Below are 21,976 nucleotides of genomic sequence, written 5' to 3' on the forward strand. Positions count from 1 at the left end.
TTGTTTTGTAGAATGTATATCAGACACACAAACAGTTATTCGGCAAGGTTTTACTGCAAACTAGTGTTTTACCAGACTATAATCTACAATCAATACACAAACTGACAATTATTTTGTTAGGCGGTTAAATGTTTGTAACTATGTGATGATTCAATACGTGCACAGAACTTATTTAATTAATATAAGTAAAATACCATATGTATAGGCTTCGAAGCTTAACCCACATTAACCTAACAGTCCAAATTTTATTTTAAAGTATGAGTTAATTTGTTATTGCTGAAGTAATAATTTAAACTCACGTTTTGAAAAATGTTTTATGACTACAAGTTATTTTAATTACTATATTATCTTAGTTATGTCGTTTATACTAAAATGTATCTTGTTTATATTATTTGGAATGTAATAACAATAAACTAACTTAATTAAACTATTCAAATTATCCATTTAAAGTCTTCTTAGTTATTACTGTTGTGAGGTAATTTGTAATTAAGTAGACAGACGTCTCTATAATACAGGGTATAATATTGTAATATAGAAACACCTATCAAATATATATCAACAGATTTTATTATCTTGCTTATAAGAAATGATGGGCATTCTTCACTTAAAATATAAATTTGTGAAGTAGCAAATGCTGGTTTTTTCAGAAATTTTTTCTTCGTAGATATTTTGACATTAATTGGTTGCATTTTTCTTACACTTCATTTAACTTGCAGATTACTATGGATTGCTATAGAAAATAAAAAAAATTTATATAAAAATTTTTTTTTTTGCTCATATTTTATTAAATATTTTAAAAAATAGTTTTCTTTTGCATTTCTTTGTTTTGCGTTACTCGGCGAAGCGGCAAATGGATTTTTTAGCTGCACTGCAACGAAGCGTTTCAACAAAAAACTGCATATAAAATAATTCTTTAAATGCACGCAACTGCAACTGCAACTGCATAATTGCGGCTTGTTTTCAGTATTTTTTATTAATTTTTTTTTTTCAGTTTTTTGGACTTACCACAAACGAAATATATTGCGAATGCAGATACTTATGTGCGGAGATATATATTTTTTTTTTGGTTCAACCTACTTGCATATCGCATGGCGTAAAATGAAAAAGAAATTATTTCTTCGCAATGACCTTGGCTTTCTTTGTTGCGTGTTATGCAAAAGCAGCAAACCCGTTGCAATCTGAAAACGAATAAACGAACAATAAATCGAGTTGCTTGCGTTCATTTCTACAATCTGAGAGATATGATTTTCCCAAACAAGTTTCTTCATACCACCATCATCTACTTACTATAGTTTAAGCATTTCATCAATGTTTAAATATTAACTGGAAATACGAAATATTGCAGTAACATTTTAATTTATGTGCGATATCTTAAAAGCAACGGGATGCTCGCATGTTGCAATAGCGAATACCTCAACATATTGCAACGCAACAAATAAAACGTATCTCGATTTTTCGATTTTTTCATTTTTTAGATTTTTTTCTTAAATTTTCAATATTTCAATTTTTCGTACATCAAATATCTGCCGTCCGTCCGCCGTTCATCGCAACTGATATCAGATTAACTCATTCAATATGTTAACTGCCTGACCTATGGCAAGGCAGTAGCGCGTATCTATGTACAGCATCGTAGCTTCTTCATTTTTGTGCGAGATGCGATGTGTTGCGATGTGTTGCGTTGCGATACGATGCGATGTGATGCTCTTCTCATCGGGAATTCGGTAAGTCTTTTGAGTTTTATTTAATAGAAAACATAAGTAAATAAAACATGCCCACGGCTATTTTGCAATTTTATAAATTAACGCATTTTATAGTTTTTTCTTCATTTCTTTCATAAAAATTTTTTTTGTTTTTTTTTGCTTATTTTCTTCATTTATTGTTATTTATAAAGATTTCAGTAATCATTTTATTTATTTTTTATTTATCGCATTTTTGACAAATTAAAAACTGTCCGCTTTAATATTTATTAATGTGTTGATATTATTATTGAAATTTTTATCTGCTTTCTTCCCCTCTCTTTGATATCAACAGTTTGATAATATTTTTATTATTGTGTTTATTGTTAAATATTTATAAATATTTTTCAATGATTTTGTTACGAATTAATCAATCGATGTGAAATATGCAAATACATAATTTATTTCCTAACTAAACAATTTGGCCTGTATTTTTAATTTATTTATTAGTAAACATTTTTTTTCATATCATAAAAACAATATGTTGTCTATAAGATATTAAGTTTAAGGAAATAACTATTATTCAACATTGCATAGTGTTTTTTTATAACAAACAGACCAAGTTGAAGTGATTAAATATAGTAGAAGTTGTGGCGTTGAGATAGGTATATAGCCAGCTCTACCCGGAAGGAAACTGAGCTTTTTTTGGAAAGCATCTTTTTAGCTACTTTTCTTGTTAGTATATTCAGAACATCTAAGCTCCTTTCTCATTTGGAAAGGATGCTCCAAATAAGATGTCAATGCATTCAATAGTTAACCTGAAATCAGTTTTAGGTCACAGAAGCATTTCTGGCAATTGTAAAATCGAAGAGTTTAATAGACATGGCACATAATTTTCTGTCAAATCAATCATTTCTGTTGTAGGATCTCTTTAGCTTCAGCCAAACAAGCTGTAAGTGTAAAATATTTTATAACAGCAAACCAAATAAAGTGCAGTCAACACATTTGTCTAGCTATGCATATGAAATGGTCTGCTTATGACTCGAAAAAAAATAGAAAAATTGCTAAGATTTGCTTGACACTGATTCTACGACACAAACGCCGTGCTGAAGAAACACTATTTCATTGTTAGGCACACCAATCTATTAAGAACTTCATTAAATGATTATTATTTCAGTTGCCGCCCTATGCTCCGACAGGAGCGATAATTATTTAAATTGATATTGTAATGAATTCTCAAGGAAATAATAACAAAAAATAAATAAAATAAATAGCAGTTGCGGATCATAAGTGGAGGAAAAAAGTCAGTGCTCAGTAAACTGTCAGTGCTCAGCACTCTCTAAAAATCGATCATTCGGATATCGCTTTGTGAAATAACTGCCCAATATCACTTAAATAAGTATTAAAGAGATTCACAGCTTTTTTAAAGCGTAAAGCATAGAATAGTCCTGGAATCGTTAATATTTCATTATTTTTAAATTTTGAAAATAATTATTTATATGTATTTATGTTTATGTACATGTATGAAATATGATATCACAAGGAATAAAATTTTCGAGCCCAAGATCGGCATACTTATTTAAGGCAAGCTCCCAAATGTAGCTATCTTTCGAGCCCAAGAGCGTCATACTTATTTAAGACAAGCTGCCAAATTTATCTATCTACCATATCTAGACATGTTGGGGGTTTCCGATGCTAATGTGTCTGAAGTTTGTGAAATATACATCGGAAACTCAGAATATATTCTTTGCAAATAGTGAGCATATTTTTTGCGAATGCTAGACAAAGGCTTCGCCACTACTTTGATTTGCTAGGCTTCCACACAAAATATGGTAGAAAACTATGTTAAAATTTATAGCCTCAAAAACCAAGGCTTTTTACAATTAGAACTACTCTGGCCGCAGTACATCTCAGCTTCACATAACAATTATAATAGTTATCTCTAATTAATTTCTCTTGAAGGTTATTTACAATCATGTATTTTATCGTCCTCATTTCATACATACTTGCTTATTTATATATAATTAAAAATACTATATAATAGGTAATAAACATATTTAACTATTTTGTTATGAAAATTAAAAATAATTTTATAATACGCAATGAGTGTTATTTTTCCTGCAATAAAAAAGTTGGTAAAAATCGTTAAAAAAATTTGGTCTCGATCACGATTTCGACGATAATTCCTGCTTCATTAACTATCTAAAATACTTAAAATATTTTTAGTGAACGGCTTAGAAAGGCACAAATATTAAATATACAAAAATAAATAAACAAATATTTTTAGTAATAGTCGTTTGAGTCAAAAAATACTAAGGAACCATCTGCGCTTCATTTCAGAAGTCCAAAAATATTTGATGTTTGGGTCGTGCTTTTGCGAATTTAAGACAACAGCTTTAATGTTAGAAGATACATATTTTTTATTATTTTAAATAACTTTTTTTATCATTTACAAGATGATGAAGATACAAACAAGTTTAAAATCTACTTAACAAATTTACACAAAATTGAACAAATAACCGAAATTTATCTGTGGAATACTAAAAGGCCTCAGAGTGGTTTCTGGTTTTGGAATTTTTTTTTAATTTTTATTTTTTATTGCGATAATTTTATGCAATTTTTTATTCACACTTTTTACTTTTGCTTTTACTATTTTTTTGTTGTTCAACGTAAAAGCCATAAAATCAAGACCACAAAATAATTAACAAATTAAAAAAAATTTAAAAACATTAAAAATTATAATTTCTTATTTTTCGGCTTGATTGAGCGCTGTTAATCAATGAATTTGTATAAAATTGCGTAATTCATATGAAATAATTTTTTTTTTTTTTTTTGGTTTTTTGTATAAAAGTTTGGACATATTTTAAACGAATTCCAGTTATTGCTATCAATTGATCCAGATTAATTTATACATGTCCATTTTATTACTCATGGCACTTTTGTCTTTCGTCAAACAATGCCAAAACTCTGCTCCGTTTAGCTAAAAATATTTCAACATTTTACAGAAATAGATTGGAGTTTCTAGTTGCCCATAGAAACATACCACCGATTTTGAACTAAATTTAATTTTTTTTTTGAAATATGATTCATTTTTTCTAGCCTTTGGCCTATCGACTTAATTTATTGCCAATAATTGCTAGAGCAAAAGATTCTGTTGCCACACAGAAAACAATCGCGTAAACGGATTTTATTTCTAATGTTCACATTTTTATATATAATACATTCTTTTTTTTTATTGTTAAATACTTTAAATAATTTTTAAATATATTTTTTTTAGAAGGCAATCACTGGCATACCTGGAATAGCTTTATTTTGTAATTACAAATATTTATAAGACTTTATACTTACTGAAAGCTTTACAGAATAGCTTTGAACCTTTCTAACATTTGTTTAGACTAGCCATCGTCCATAACGTTTACTGCGAGTGCATTTGAGTGTCTTTATTTCCTATCTTTAAATGCGTGTAAAACCTGACTCTCTCATCATTTTTACAGATCTACTACTGTCAATAATGTTTACCGAAACGTTGGGTGTACATTTGGTATCTATAAATCTTTTTTTTAATGACTTTGACTGGCTTAGTTTGATATATTTGAGATATTTCTCTATCGGATAAGTCCGTCTATAGCAAAATATCTAAAAATTGTTTAACTAAGATCAATTTATTTAATAATAAGACCGATTCTGTGCTTCAAATTTGGCTGGACATGAGGTCGATTCCTAGTACTTGCAGTCTCAAAAAATTATTTACGAATAATTATATATAAGAATTATTTCCAAGACCACTGATGATGGGTATTTGGCAATACTCGGTACAGCTGTATGATCAGCCAAAAATTCAATTAATTAAAATAATACAAAATTAATTTTTGTTGTTGTAATTCACTACTGTTTGAAAAAAACTCTTTTTAATAATAATATTTAATACGCATACGCTGGAAATCCATATATCATAAAATTAGTTTATTTTCGAAAATATGTAGGCTAGTTTCTGAAAGAATTTTCAAAGGTTAGTAAAACATATATAGGTAAAAAGCGACGATAGGTATCCAAAAGTCCAAAATAATATATCCAAGTTATAATTTCTTCAGTACAAAAATTCTACTGAGCAAAACAAGAATGATAGTGAATAAAATCGTGTAGGTGCTGACAGCCTTTTGGCTAACTGGGACCAATCTATTTTATCAGAAAGGCAAAAGCAGAAAGACAGAAACAGAAAGAGAGAAGTGAAAAAACAAACAACGGAATATTTTATTTGAAAATGTCTAATCCACTCTGAGAATCAATAACTTTATGAGCCTGGCAGCCACTCAGAAATATATATCTTTCAGAAGTAATCTGTCTTGTCAATCCTTGCCTGATTAGTTTTGAAATTTAGACAGGTGACAAAACCGTGTATGTCCTACTTCAGCGAAAGAAAAAGCTCTGCCTCACCAATATTTATGTTAATATGTATTAACAGAAGATCTAGAAAATGTGTAATATCAGCTAATAAAGGAAGATTATATTATACAAGGATCAGCAGCGTATTCAGGGGAGGTGTATCCTTTCTTGACAGTATACATAATACAAAAATTTAATAAACTGCAAAAACGGGTCAAAAAAATATTTTAAATACATCCTTTCCTTCTTTTAGTTTAATCCTGGATACGCCACTCACAATATTATACAGTGTTTCAATGATTAAGGTAACATTAAGATGATTCTGCTATATGTTAATCAACTCATTTGTTTATAACATTTGCTCGTCGAATGCGAGATATAATTTTACCGATATGCCGTTCTATATTTCACTTAAATCTAAATGCTTTGTATACGCTTCAACCCAAAGTTTCCAAGAATTTGAATTTCCAAGAATTTAATTTGCACAGAATATATTGTACACAATAAAAATTCGTATTGCACGACTGGTTAGACAGTTTTCTAAATTTATTATAGTATGACCCAGTTAACGATTAAAAAAACTCCAAAGTTGCCCTCTTTCTTCTTCTTTCACATAATATACACAAAAGAAGTTCAGAGAGTTTAATAGATCAGTCGAACGTTATTGTTTCCCATAACCAATCATGTTTTTCTGCCACTATATAAATTTGAAAAATAATCATTATTCTTAAATAAACAACTCTCCCCCTCCACAATGAATTAACTAAATTCCCCGCAACACAGACCTACATTGGGCATACGCCTCCCATTGAGAAACACTGGTTAAGATTAGTGACATGTGTGCTAATTTTTAGCGCCATCTACCCATACAGTTTTCTAATCAGTTATTTGAATTACTAAAATAGGCTGTCCAAGAGCAAACATCGATGAACTCGTAAACCGGCACGAGTATTCTGAGCAAAAAAACTTTAAATGATTTTAGAGATAATCACAACAAAAATATTCATTTAAATTTAGATGAAGTGAAGTATTTATTTAGACTTCTGAAAAAATCGAAAGCAATTTGCGGACTCTGTATAATGCAAAATGGGCTTTCCTATCAATCGTTTGTAATATAAGTGCTATCAGCAAAATTGTATTATATAACAGACTTGAGAATGAACTTGAGGTTTCACTCAAAATTCATACAGAAATTAGGTTATCAATAAAAGAAACATTGTGTAAAAGTAATTTTTGCTGATAATTACTTTAACTCAACGAAAATCATTAAAAAAGACTGTCTAATCAAAAAATTCGTTTCAATCAATCCATTCGAGTGTTATTCAGTTTGGATTGATTAAGCCTCGAAAAAGCAAGTCTCGCCATCTAAATGCTCCAATAAAACCAAATCGAAACGAAAATGAAGATGAAGATGGAATATATATTACTTTTGCTCTCAATTGCAATTTCAGTGGTGAATAAAAACTTTATTAAATTTATAATTAAAATTTAATTTAATAAACTGAATATATTTTAATAGTGCAATGCTGCTATAAAGTCAACGACAGCGGAGGGACGAGTTATAAATGAATGCCTAGAAAGATTTGGTGGTCTAACTCACGAAAATGCAGAGCGTCTTCAACGATATAAAACGTGGTCAGAACAGAATGAAGAAATTCCTTGCTTCACCAAATGCTATATTAGCAAAATGTATGATATTTATAATGAAACTGCCGGATTCAATAGAGAAAACAGTATACGAAAGTTCAGTGAACCTGCTTATAACGCATGCAGCAGTCACATGTGGACGGGACGTAATAGTTGTGAAGTGGCCTATAATGGTTTTCATTGTTTGGTTAAAGTAAGTTTGCTTAATAAATATAAAGAAATCAGGGTAATTTTTAATACCACTATTCTATTCAGTTGGAAAATGATCCACTTATACAAATAGATGGCATTGAACTACTCAGTGATGTAGCTAGAAACGCTATGAGGCAATGTCTATTTAAATTTAATGATCACGATAGACAACGTTTAAAGGAGTTCTCACGGTTTCCGGTGGTGGAACCTCTTCCGTGTTACACAAAATGTTTTATGGATAGTTTAGGAATATATGATATAAGACGTAGACAATGGAGAATTGATGAGATGCGCAGACATTTGGCAGTGCCAAAGGCGTTTGCAAATATTGAAAGCTGTAAGGCTTTAAGCAGAAGAAGAAACCGTAATTCTTGCGCTTGGATGTATCAGGAGTTCACTTGTTTTGTATTATCTAAGGAGGAGTAAAATATTGGAAATAAAGTTTCTAAAGAAATATACATGTGTGTTCTTTTAATGATTTAAATGTGCAGTGCATTTAATTCCCCTTGTAATTAGAAGAATTAAATTAATGTTTACTTAAAGGATGTTGAATTTTAGAAAGAACTGCCTGAAAAACTTTATTAATAATACATTTTATTAAAATACATTTTAATATTGTTAAAAAATTAACAACACAAAAATAATTAAAAATTAAAAAAATGTATTACTTTTTTTGATAATTCTACAACTTTATTTGATTTTGGAGCTTCTCGCATACCAAATAATACATATATAATAGAGAACTATTAATCATTTAATTTTTTACAAAATTCTTGTAAAGAAGTAAGTGTTGTTTTTCTTTATTTAATCTTCTTTAATTATCTTATACTGACTTGCATTTTTTACTTGTTTAATCGTCTGATATCACATGGCATAAGTCTACAGCTATGCTTAAAAATTTTCCAATACATTGTTTATTATAACGAAACTATAGAAATCCATTGTGTGAGATTTTTACGTTCTTAACCAGGCATTGAGAAATGACTAAAGATAGGGCATTAAAAGCACTCATATCGTGTCTGTTTATTGCACCATACATTTCAGTGCATAATATACTGATGCTTGACTAAAGTAAGGTCAGAGGATATGTTCTTTTAGTGTTTTAACTCCAAGAGTCTGAAGATAATAGATGTAAAGCAGATGTTTTATGATGTCATTGTAGTTCAAGTTATCATTAAGATCAATATGACTTATCACAATGGGCTATTATTAGTGCTCAAGTGGGTTTCGGTATGGAAGGCTGGCATTCCAACCTGATACAAACTAAGATCGCAGTTAAGAATACATTGGACGACTTGGACGACTATCAACGTTAACTGATGAACAGCGAATCAAGGAAACCAACGATTTTGTAATAAAAAGTTTTCATTTAAAAATAAGAAATTTCGTTGATTCTGTTAATTTTTAATTTTACTGAAAATAATGAAATCTTGTTTAGTGCTGAAAAGAGTGAAATTTTTAAAAAACAATGATACGTTGAAGTCCTTCAAACAACGCTTTCCCATTATCAGTATGAAATTAAATGTGTGTTAGCTGAAGATGGGACTTGTTTCTATGCAAACCATCCAGAAACAGTCGTCCAATTAAGAATACATCATGCGAAACGAGAGCCAAGATCTAAAAGATCGACTTAGAGTCATAATTAATGATCAAGTAAAGAGTTGTCTGCAATTATCGTGATGTAGTGCTTTATACAATTTTTTTCGTCAGGATAAACTATTAATAATGAATATTATTTGAGCGTTATGCGACATTTAAGTAAAACTATTCTCAATAAGATGACAAAAAAAACAGACAAATCTTAGTTTCTATACAACAAAAATTCACCATCTTACACTGTACTAGTTCTTCTTCTTCGTCTTCTTTTTTATGACATCTTTGTCAAAATTTCAACACCTTTCGTTCTACAGACCTCCCTCGGGAAACATCATTTCGACACAATTGAAAAGACGAAATCCGAATACTGCGTGCCTTGATGGTCACTTCTATGGAAAACATGTCTGCATAAAAGTATTGTATCGAGAAGTGTGAGTATATATGCTATAAAATAAATTTAAAAAAATAAATGAAGGTTTAAAAGTTATAAGTACGTTCATCTTATTTTTTGATCACAGTCTTATATATTGGCCTACCAAAATTGTATCTATTTTAGAATTCTGGTAAATAACTAAATTATAGAGGAAATATTTATATTTTTGAAGATCTTATATATTCATTTTGGGCTAATATCAGTTCAGAAAGTTTCACATATTAAAGTGGCTGAAGACACTCGGTATAACATAAAAAATTGAAAACGCATAAGGAAGATCTTCTCTTATGTTATCTATTATCAATTTTTTATTCACGATATATTTTTATTAATTCTTTGGCGATGAATTGAATATAGAGTACTACAGTGGGATATGTACGACTAGAGATAATGAGAAAAACCCAAAATTAAATCGGAAAGAATGATGCTAGATTAAACCCGATACCCAAACCCGATAGTTGTTACTCTATCAGAAAAATAATTATAAGATTTATGTTGCACTATTTTTTATTAGGCTATAAGTGATTATAATTGATAAAAAGATGATGTAATAAGTATATTATAACTTTATTAAAGTATGCAGTGTAAAACAATGACCATTCTTCTTCTGTGTTCCTCATATCAGTCCAAAACTCAAAATTTATATTAACGAACATTATCTTTTGTTTTCTTCTTAAAATCAACCTTGACCTCAAAAATCGGATTTACATAAGAACCAACTACAAATCAATGGTGTTTTTTGGATGAATCAAGGCATTCATATTTTTTTATAATGTATATGAGTAAGAAGTTGCAAGTGCAATGACACTTTTCCAAATTTTAGAAAAAATAATAATATTGAAGTGATAACCTCTATCTACTTGCATAGAGTATATCATACAATGTATATGATTGAAAATGCTTTGTGTAAATAACAATATCCATCTGTCAACCTTGTTTTATGAACATCGCAATTAACTCATGATTTATGAAAAATTTTAACGACTACAACCTAAGTTCAAAGTGAAATATGTGGCAGGTAAATACTGACAAAAAACTATATATGTACTCAACTTTTACGAGCTAAAACTTATTACTTGTAATGAAATATGTACATGATAAGCCGCGGCTACGGCTGTATTTTAATTGAATGGACTGTTGATAAGCGTATAGAATTATGCCGTATGCCAAGTAAGAACACAAAACAGTTTTGTTTTAAAATTGAGAAGATAAAGACACTTAAAGTGCGGATTCTGTAAGATGAAAAGTATTTGTGTTGTTCTGTTGTTCTTTGGAATTTTTGTGTTTAAAGTAAATATTATTACATTTTGTTTTTCAATTAAAAAGTGATTTTTCTAATGGAATTGTATAATCCATATAGATTAACTGTTTTGAACAAAACGACAGAGACACAGCCATTCTACGTAAATGCTTGAGCCGAGCCAGTGGCAACGTTGCAAAGGAAGAACTGCTGAAGGTGGCACGTTACAAAAACTGGACAGATGAGGAAATACCTTGTTTCACACGTTGTATAGCACATGAAAGGAATTGGTTTAATATTGAAGAGAATAAGTGGAATAAGGCACAATTAGTTGAAGAACTTGGCGGTGATATGTATAACTATTGTCGCTTTGAGTTGGATCGCAGATACGATGATGCTTGTGAATTTGCTTACAAAGGTCTTAAGTGCTTAAAGCTGGTATGAATATTTATTTCAATTAGTATAAAATTTAATTGCTAAATGCAATATTATTATAGGCTGAAGTACAAACACGTGAAACATACACAAGTTTACTAAACTGTGCCACTAATTTGAATGCTAGCATGGAACAACTACAAAGATATGGATATTTCCCTGCTGTTGAGGAAATTCCATGTCTCTTTAAATGTTTGGCTGATAAAATGAATTTCTATACACCAGCTTATGAATGGAATTTTGATAATTGGATTAAGGCTTTTGGTCCAGTCAAATATGAACAACAAGAAGCCTTCGTATGTAAGGCATTGAAAGAAAAAATTGATAAAACAGATACATGCAGTTGGATGTATGAAGAGTATTTATGTATAGAGAATTTAAACTACAATATTGATCCAGCTTCACGTACTGAATCACCGTTAAAAAATTTAGATATTGCAGCCATAAACAATAATAACTTAGATAATACAGTCAACAATGAAACTGACGACTCATCCAAGAAATGAGAGCTAAATAAACGAATTAGTATTAATAGCAAATGTTTGATATACACAACATTGCATATATAATATATAAGATAAGAATAAAATTAATAAAAATTAACTGAAAAAACACATTAATTAATAAAAATCTTCAAAACCATTTCGAAAAATACGCCAACACTCTATGCATTCAAGTTTATTTTAATTGAATTAGAAAATATCACATTCAGTTGATAGAGTGTTTTTATTATTAGCACATATGTCTACCACTATATAATTAATTTTTTTTTTTTTGTTTATATATTTTAACTTAAAAATTTAAGCATCACCATAGATTTTACGCACAACATGACGATTTATTTTCAACCAACACGAGAATACACGGTTTGCCCAAGTGCAGGTATCTGATTCCCATTCATTATGATCAATACACTTCTCGAGTCCATGACGTACTGATTCTAGATTCTTAAAGTTTTTATATGTGAATTGTGTTATGATTGCGTTCTCATCAAAGCCTTTGAGCTCAGTAAACAAACCCATTTTTTCGACAAAGCATTTTATGTAGCAATTGGTGCGCTTATGTTCGGGAAATTCATAATTCAAAAATTTTTCATAGATCTCATCAGGGACTGTATTGTCTTCAAGACATTCTTCATGTGCTTTCAATGCATCTTCCTTATTCCGCACCTCAAACTTTGCATTGGCCTAAAAGAAAAAATTAAAGTTAGTTCAGTTAAGATCAAATAAAGGAGCAATTTAGAGCGGATTTTACAATCAATGCTGACTTAAGTCATACCAATTAAGTTACACTTAAGTTAGTTTTGATATCAAGTGTGGTATCGGCCCATAGTGTTTGTGATGAAAAAAGTGTTAAGTTAAAAATGTTTAAAATTTATTTTAAATTATTTTAAAATTATTATTTTTTTAAAAAAAATTGCAGTTTCACTTACCACAGCTGCAACGACAAAAAGCAAAATCAATGTGAATTTCATTTCAGTATTTACGTTTGCGGTGTTACCGTTGTTGGTCGTCAAAGATACACTAAAGACTAAATCCGTACTAAAGTCTTTAACGACTTTGTATGTTAATTTTACTACATTTGCAAACTCGTTGCAAGTTTCTCGAAAGTTCACACTCGAAGAATAGCGCACACATATCTCCGTTTTCGAAGACTTGAATTGTTAGGGAGTTGACAATAAAACTAGATTAAGTATGCTCTTTCAGCTGAATTAAGCCTCACTGAACTTAAAAGAACTGGTTTCATATTTCCTCTATAGAGTCTTGTTTTCAGCTTAACACCTCATTATTTAACATATATGCATAATATCGTATTTATTTTTAACCTCTTCTCGTATCTGACATTTGTGACGTTTGGCGTTTTTTTTACATTAAAACTTGTTAATGATTTTTAGCATGAATTTTTGTTGTAGAGTTATATAATAAATGTTAATAACAATGATTTTCTATATTGCTTCAGAAAGCATTTAGTAACATTGCCAATCCAAGAGCAAGCTTCAAATAAGCTATCTTCATCAGGATATTTGCTAATGCATGCCTCAATTGAATTATTGCATTCTTCTACATAGTTTGGATACCAATAGGTGAGCTGTTTGCACAAGCGTTTAACTGAGCGATGTGGAATTACGGGATCGTAAAAATTCCAATAATCCATGAGACATTTTATATAACAATCACTACTTTCATCCCTTGGAAATTTCATCAATAAATAACTTAAGCTGTATTCCACCTCAGATCTGATTTTTTCAAAGCATACCCCATGTGCAGATACATAATCTGATTTTCCAACTGGTCTATAATGTTCTGACAGCTAAGAATAAAGTAATTAGTACATATGATATAGTATTGACAATTTCTTTTAATAAAGCAGTATATGCGATATTAAAATAAAATTTTGTATAATTTTTAGGTCACTTAAGATAAACTTCATCAAGATGTACTTACCTCTGTATTTTCATTAATGATGAGTGTTGTTTCAACGCCTATTGGTAACTAACGAGATACTCATTATTAGTAAAGAAAAAAAAAATTACTATATATATTAGGTATTACCGCTGTATATGCATTATCGGTGAGTTTTACATTGCCTGTTGTTGGCTATTGATATAATCATTATTACTGAAGTAAAAATAATACTTTATATAAATTATACTTACTGAAAGGATGCATAAGAAAATGTATATTAAAATATATATATGAAATTTCATTATTGTATATTTTTTATTTAATTTTGATTACACAAATATAATTTAAAATTTTTGATTACACAAAATAAATTTGATTACACAAATATAATTTAACTTTTAAAAAGATATCTCAACTTTATAATTGTTTATATCTATGACAAATTTCCACACACTTTATATATATAGAATATAATTTTTTTTATTTTAATAAAATATTAACTAAAGTTGACATAAAAATTATGCACTACTTATAAGTTTAGGAAAATTCTATTTAAATTAGATTAGGTTGTGTGGATAAAAACAAAGACACCATACGTAAACCTCCGTGTTCTTAGCGGTTCCAGTTAGAGACATGATTGATAGAGTTGTTTGTCTATTAAAGAAATTCTAGCGACTTAATCTTGCTTCAATGGCTTAACATTTTAACGAGACCTTGATTCTGTCTTTGATTTTTAAAAGTGTTGTGTCTTAATTGGGAATTTAAAGACTTTGTCTGTGAATAACTCCTATTTGGTAGTGTCCTATAAATTGTAGCGGGAGTACACACCAAAGCACTTCCACTGTATCTTGAACAAGGCTGGGAATATAAATTTTAAGCGTTCTAAAATTTTGTTTTCTTTAGATATATTTAAATATTACCAACTAAAAAATTAATGGAAAAGCTACTTATATATTGTTTGTTTTTACTTATATACTGCAGAAAAAATTCCGAGAAGTTATATATACGAATCAATACACAATTAATTCGTTTGCGCTTCCTCTGCACTTCTTAAAAATCGTGTCTTTTTGGATTTAAGAAAACAAATATACAAATATAAACAGGTAGCATTGCCAAGATACCTAGTAACGCTGGTAACGGCAAAGAATTCATAGAGGGTCTCACAATAATTGCATTAGCTATTAAATCTGTTAACCTGAACTTCTAATGATATTAAATGAACCACAAGTAAGTACTCAATTGATTTATGGATGAATTGTCTCCATTAGTAAAAAAGACACCAATGAAATAGAACTGAAAGTAACCTATTTCTGACTTGAGACGAAACCATTGTTTGAACTAGCTTTTCATTGAGATAGCTGTGCCTGCGGTAACGAAATATATTGTATGATGAACATTAAAAGAGTAAAACTGAGATAACTTAATACTTACAGGAAACATATAAAAAATATAGTCTCAGCCTTGGCGGAAATGAAACTATAAGTCACGTTCTTTACTGTGGTCTGGATTTTATTTGTGCCGGGAGTATGCTGCTATACATTAACAAATAAAGATTGTACAATTTAAAATTAAATACGGCTTATTGGTATTATCTCAAACAAAACTAAGTAATACTTTTGTTCCATTATAGATATTAATTGAAGTAATCTTTCGGTTTTATTGCGTTTATTGTTTATATATAGAAAATCGGGACAATATATAAAATTATTATAAAGTCAAAAACCTATCAAAACTGCCTTGTTTAAAATAATGATTTTTGAAGCAATGCATTGAGGTAGTATAATATATCTGGTAATGGTTACACAACACGTTTCAGGCTTAAGTATATTCCAATAGAAACTTTCACAACCTAACTTATAAGAAAGCTTCTACAAATTTATTAATCCTTAACGAATCGTCGATATCCCTGAACACCTCTACTAAACTATTTGGCTAAGCAATTCTACTAATTAAATTACCCTCTAGTTAATCTAAGGATTAATATCCCATTTAACCATTTACTATAACTTTTATCTGAATTTTAATCTAAGATTAGCAAATTTAAGATTTAGTGCCCTTATTAAATATAAGTTTAAGGTAATTTCCAATGAAAGGTCAGCTAATTTAAGGATTAGTGTACTTATTTCGTGTTACTATTAGGTAAATATTAACTCATTGTCAGGTCATTTGAGGATTAGTGTACATATTAAGTGTAATTTTTAAGCAAATCTTAATCTAGGTTCAGCTTATTTAAGGATCAGTGCATTCTCTTAGAGTAAATTTCCAGCAAATCCCAATTCAAATATTTCGAGCATAAACATTTCAATTGGTAGTGTTTGAGTTTTTGCTTAATTCTTTACTGAACTTACTGAAATTAAAATATGCAACATTATTTTAATAATTTTTAAATTATTATTTTCATTAAAAAACTAAACTTTCAATAAACCAAAGCAAAATTGTACTTGGATTGAGTGTTTAATTAATTCATAAGTGCAATAAATTAAATATAATTAAATTTTGTGGTTGCAACGCTGATTACTCTTGACAAAAACTTTATGAAAAAATTATGAGTGTTTTTATGAATATATTTGAGAATTCAAAAAATTGATTGATATAAATATTGAATATTTAATTATTTACAAATTTATAGAAATTTCTATAAACACATTCAACCATAACAAACAAAAAAGGATGAAAACTAAATGCCAAACAAATGTTGCATAAATTAATATCCTGTTTGAATATGTTTGAATAAATTAATAAATATATATTTTTATTATATATTTTAACTACTGACATATATATTTCCTTGGTATATGTTGTCAAATTTAAATGCTGCTCAACCAGTAATATATTTTTATATCAGTTTAAAGTATATAAAAAGTATTGGGTGGAAAAGGTTTCATATGTGCTCAGCACACAATTAAATTTTAATCACGCTTCGATAATTACGATTTCATGTCATTCAGTTGTTGACGTACAGATGGCACTGTTTACATTCACTTAATCCTTTACATCATGACATCCTGTAGTCATCAATTTATTACCTTACACAACTGGAGCTTATCACGAAGTTCAAATAAAAAACTATACTACCTACATATTGGCTTCGAATGAAAGTTGAGTTTTAATAGCTCTTTCATGTGAATAAAAATTTATTTGGAGCGAATGTCAATAGTGCTAAATTCCTTACCAAAAGCATACTGCCCTAGTATAAATAAATAATGAATGTTATTATAGAAAGTTTTAAAAATTATATTAATAATTATTTTCAATAAAACTCATATATAATTCAAAAATTAAAATGTTGAAAAACTTTGAAAAGATCTTTCATCAAAGAACAGCTCTAGCTATCTTATTGTTTACTATAACATCGGAATTAACTTATATGGTTTATTCTTAAAGCCAAGTTGACTAAAAACCCAAAAGTCAGTGAAAAGAGATATGGAATTTACATTCTAGAGTGCGAAAGCTAAGATATTCATCGGGTCATAGAAGGGATGAAAAATATTTTGCTATTTGAACATACTTGAATAGAATACGAAAATCTTCTCTATATAATAAAAAATTATAAACGCTTAATAGTTTAATCAATTTATATCGTTAACTAGCGAAGACATTCCAAAAGGAAATATCCGGACGGAAATAATGAATATGGAATTTAGGATACGAAAAGTATTACATAGATTTTCGATTGCTAGATGTAGGAGAGTTATCGTATTAGCAATTGTAAAGTGCTAACTGGTTATAAATACCTGAAGGAAATAAAACGGACTTCTTTAGACGATATGTAATTGTATATACAACACGGTTCCATCAATTAATAATGTGTACTATTCATCAACCAGATAAATAGACAGTATCCAGAAAAAGTTATACAAAATATTATAAAACATAACAGTCGGCAAGAAAAGATATGGCATGAAAAAATGTTCACTGCTTAGATATACTAAAGGCTCCGTCATAATATTTTATTGATAAAAAACCTGTCAGCTGAGTAGATAAGAACAGACAAAAAATAGCCAATGTCCTAAAACATGACAGTTAATAAAAATAGTTGTGGCTAATGGTATAAGATTCAACGGTTACCAAGAAATGGATACTTATTTCATTATATAGTATTATTGGCAATTTTGATAAAAAAATATATATTATATATATATTATATATATTAACATTAATATGTGTTTATATTAATTTAATATAAAGATAGTCCAATTAGTGGGCGCTTGGTACTAGCAACTGTCGACAGCAAGCAACTAATCCCGCTGGCTGGCGGAGGCTATTCGACGCGGTCAAGGATGACTCACGTCTGTAATGGCCAATTAAGTAAGTAAGTAAAAATAGTCTAATGTATAAGTAGTTCATAATATGCTCATATTATTTAAATTGAACTTCGAAATCCTCTCCCAAACTCGTCAAAGTAAAATTAAAATAAAACTACCTTTATTAAAATAGTATAACATTATTAACATATTTATATTATTATTATATTTTATTATTAAAATTAGTTTATTTTTATTACTACTAATAAAATGAATAAAAAAATAATTAAAATACTTATCTGCAGTTTGGTTAAAGCTTCAACAATCCTCATGAAGTACTCACTCTGAAAAGTATTTTTTGACTAGAAGTGTATATTTATGTCCGTTTATATGATATACATATATATAATATATGATATATATCTTACTCCTGTGTGGAAGATGTGCCAATGTTGTAAAAACAACTTTAATACCAAATTTGAGGAAACTATAACTATATATAAAGAACATACCTACCAATACAGTTTTTTCATCAGCATATGATATTTAAGAATCAATTTAAAACTATAGACCTATATAGACCTACAAATATCTGAAGAGCTTCTATGTAATTTTATGCAGTACTAGACCATAATATACCTGTAAAACCAAAAAAAAAACACTTTTCAACACTTTTCATACTGTTTGAAATAATTTGTGAAAAAAGTACTGTTAAGATTCATTTTGAAACCTTAAAAGCACTTTTTATAAAAGTGTGTCTATTACAACATTTAATATATAAATATTTAATATAATATATTGTTAAAGCTGCAGTTCCTTTAATATTTTGAGTTCGGACCCTATATTTACATTTTCAATTATTTTTTGTGGAAAATTACAAAAATATTAAACTATAAAAAAAATGTTTTATTTGATAAGTTTAGTGTTAGGATGCATGATTTGATAGTCCATTAAGGACCTACATCACTGTGACATTTCATACTTTCTCAATTAAATTTTTCATTTCATATTTTACATTAAATATAACGTGTGCCTAAACTAAACGGCGTAAATATCTGCGACCTCCTACACGAACATTAGCTAAATGTAGACCCGAAAATGGTGGTTGCCACATTTTTAAATATTTTCTGATTTTGTGATAAATATTTTTTGTAATTTACCTGCACAGATGCAACAAAATATTGCATTCAACATTGTAATGTAGGAGCTCTACACACTCCTGATGGACACATTTTGGCCAGCTGTGCTTCAGCGCGCGATAATTACCGAAATGCAGGCGAAATTTCAAATGGAAGTTTCGGTACAATAGGACGGGTGAATGGTCCGGTCTGGTAATAAATAAATTCAATTGAATAATTTATTTAATTTGTTTACCAATTCCGGACACACGTGATTTTTTTTGTTGCTCTACACTTGGCAGAAGGCAAATATGTGTAATAAATTTAAAACCTAACAAACAACGGTAGCTGAAAAAATAGTCATGGAATAAAAAATGGAACGATTTTGACAATGATGAGGACCATGATGACGATGATGATGACCATTGTAATGATGACAGTGACTACGTTGTTTGTGATGGTGCTGTTGATTTTGGCTATGGCGTTGGTAATATTGGTAGATATTTACATGCAAATTATTAAAACGGAAGTGAAATGTAGGTCTTTTTTACTTTCAAAACAAACAAAAAAAAAGAAATAAATTTGTTATATAATTGTTTTTATATGCAGTACTCATTTTACATAAGTCAAAATAGATTTTTTCCTTTTACAAAACATTGTATGTAAACATGCAATTAAGATATTAAAAATTTAAAATCAATTATTTTAATAATTCAGCCTTTAAATACTTTAATATACTTTTTATATATATCAGTTAATGCAACAATTTGAATAAGAACACGACAACTAAGAATGTTCTATAACCACTAGTAAATCAATTAAGCGATTAGCATCGAAAGCCACAGTGTGAGCTTGAACCCACTAAAACCACCTCTTAGGAATGAATGGACAAAATTTCCATAGCATTAAGGAAACTTCATTCCAGTAATCAGGGAAGAGAGATGTGAACAGATAGCCTTAATATATAGCGAGCTAGGTTAATCTAAACCATAAAGCAGAGGCATAAATTAGAGAGATAGTGTGATGGTGAAGAGGGTGGAGTTGAAGCGCATACGTGCAGGTGAAACTAGCTATAAACTTTGTGACTAAGGTCACGAAAGCCGCGGTTATAAAATGAAATGATGTGAAGATTATGGTCCCACTTGTCGAAGTAGTGGGACAAGTATAGGTGGGTTTGTAGCGCAAGGCTTGAATGAAATCTTCAGTCTCTGTCTCGCTTTCACTTTCTCCCTCTCTATTTCTCCGTCTCTCCCCCTTTCTTTTTCTCTCTCTCCCTCTCTCTCTTTCTTTCTCATCTTGAACTACATGTTTCACTTAGTTTCAAAGCTCCATGAGTTACATACGGAATAATAGTTGGCCAACAATGATCTCAAAACAGAGTTTAATGTCAATACAAAAATAAGTACACGTTATTAAAAATATGTTTTCGTAGACCAAATATTGGGAAGTCAATAATTTCCCTTTTTCACTTTACAAATTAACGTGTGACTTTACTTACTTACTTACTTAGTTGGCCATTACAGACGTGTGTCGTCCTTGGCCGCGTCGAGTAGCGGAGAGTCAGCCCGATTAGTTGCTTTCTGACGCCAGTTGGTAGTACCGAGCGCCCCCAAATCGTTGGTCACCTGGTCCTTCCACCGAAGACGCGACGTCCTCTACCGCGTTTTCCACCTGCGGGTACCGAATCAAATACCTTTCTAGCCGGAGCACTTTCTTCCATTCGCACGACATGACCAAGCCAAAGTCACATGACGTGTGACTTTTACCTTTTCAAAAAAAAAATGCATTAGCCTATAAAAAGCAAACATTTTATAAATACAAAAGTCATTTTAAAGGCTTGTACTGGCATTCTGAAAGACATCCCAGGAAACGATGTGAATCACTTCGTATTATATTGAGAAGACAACCAATCTTTTACATAGATCTTTTAAATAGGCGATAAAATTTTGTTATTTTCTCAAAAAAGTCCTTTTACTTTGAATACTGCTAGAATGTTATTATGTTATGTTTTGATTTTCTTTTAAGAAACGAAGTGTCTTCTGTTCGATTAGGATCAATTAGACAAAAGATCAGCTATAGTTGCAGCGCTCTGTTCTATAGAGAACAACTATACCATAAATTATCTATTCCATTTTTGAAATGCATAATAATTACAAAACTTTTAGATACTGGTACACGTACATTATGTTAAACATGCTTTTTTGTACGTTCCACGTAGTGCTTTTAGAATATATCAAATAAGTGTGTAGTATTTCTTAAAACTTGTCAGATATTCCATTTATTTGCAAACTTGATTGTTTTCTAAAGACGAATGAGATTACAAAAAGATAGAAAAAATGATTTTATCTACTATAATGTTCTTTCATTTGTTTGCTTCAGATCTAAATAATCTTAAACAGATGCATAACATCAGAGATATTTTGCAAGGACATAAACAATCCTTAAATGTTTTACCATTCAGTTTAATTTTATAAAAACTAAATTAATCAAAATTTTTATTCAAAATTTTATATTCCAAGTATATATTATATACTCCTTTCGATAGCTTTCATAGGTGCATAAATAAAAACGGTTTGTCAAAGTATTTAAGCTCAAAAAGGAATTCTA

The 21,976-nt window shown here is 29.5% G+C and overlaps 3 protein-coding genes across 3 annotated transcripts; 1 reads left to right on the forward strand and 2 right to left on the reverse strand.

Annotated features, from left to right (window-relative positions):
- The first annotated feature begins 7,357 nt into the window (after positions 1 to 7,357).
- Positions 7,358 to 12,209, forward strand: LOC119676647. The gene is made up of 5 exons (XM_038087898.1): positions 7,358 to 7,512; positions 7,579 to 7,899; positions 7,962 to 8,321; positions 11,288 to 11,605; positions 11,665 to 12,209. Exons 1-5 carry the CDS (start codon positions 7,459 to 7,461, stop codon positions 12,106 to 12,108), a joined length of 1,497 nt encoding a protein of 498 aa, XP_037943826.1. The 5' UTR covers positions 7,358 to 7,458; the 3' UTR covers positions 12,109 to 12,209.
- Positions 12,210 to 12,264: 55 nt separating this feature from the next.
- Positions 12,265 to 13,393, reverse strand: LOC119680032 (general odorant-binding protein 99a). Its single transcript, XM_038092649.1, has 2 exons — positions 13,035 to 13,393; positions 12,265 to 12,789 (listed from the first exon to the last, which is right to left on the reverse strand). Exons 1-2 carry the CDS (start codon positions 13,074 to 13,076, stop codon positions 12,403 to 12,405), a joined length of 429 nt encoding a protein of 142 aa, XP_037948577.1. The 5' UTR covers positions 13,077 to 13,393; the 3' UTR covers positions 12,265 to 12,402.
- Positions 13,394 to 13,509: 116 nt separating this feature from the next.
- On the reverse strand, positions 13,510 to 14,309 carry LOC119680031. Its single transcript, XM_038092648.1, has 4 exons — positions 14,259 to 14,309; positions 14,155 to 14,199; positions 14,047 to 14,094; positions 13,510 to 13,912 (listed from the first exon to the last, which is right to left on the reverse strand). Exons 1-4 carry the CDS (start codon positions 14,307 to 14,309, stop codon positions 13,517 to 13,519), a joined length of 540 nt encoding a protein of 179 aa, XP_037948576.1. The 3' UTR covers positions 13,510 to 13,516.
- Positions 14,310 to 21,976: the final 7,667 nt, after the last annotated feature.

Source organism: Teleopsis dalmanni, chromosome 2 (genome assembly GCF_002237135.1).
Source record: "Teleopsis dalmanni isolate 2A chromosome 2, ASM223713v2, whole genome shotgun sequence".
NCBI lineage: Eukaryota > Metazoa > Arthropoda > Insecta > Diptera > Diopsidae > Teleopsis > Teleopsis dalmanni.

Bases quoted from the DNA above. Each gene is read 5' to 3' on its own strand.
- LOC119680032 (XM_038092649.1), bottom strand. From the start codon at position 13,076: ATGAAATTCACATTGATTTTGCTTTTTGTCGTTGCAGCTGTG. The intron at 12,790-13,034 runs GTAAGTGAAACT...TTTTTCTTTTAG, and splicing joins TTTTTGTCGTTGCAGCTGTG to GCCAATGCAAAGTTTGAGGT.
- LOC119680031 (XM_038092648.1), bottom strand. From the start codon at position 14,309: ATGAAATTTCATATATATATTTTAATATACATTTTCTTATGCATCCTT. The intron at 14,200-14,258 runs GTAAGTATAATT...TTATATCAATAG, and splicing joins TTTTCTTATGCATCCTTTCA to CCAACAACAGGCAATGTAAA. The intron at 14,095-14,154 runs GTAATACCTAAT...GTATCTCGTTAG, and splicing joins CCGATAATGCATATACAGCG to TTACCAATAGGCGTTGAAAC.
- LOC119676647 (XM_038087898.1), top strand. From the start codon at position 7,459: ATGAAGATGAAGATGGAATATATATTACTTTTGCTCTCAATTGCAATT. The intron at 7,900-7,961 runs GTAAGTTTGCTT...TATTCTATTCAG, and splicing joins GTTTTCATTGTTTGGTTAAA to TTGGAAAATGATCCACTTAT. The intron at 11,606-11,664 runs GTATGAATATTT...ATATTATTATAG, and splicing joins GTCTTAAGTGCTTAAAGCTG to GCTGAAGTACAAACACGTGA.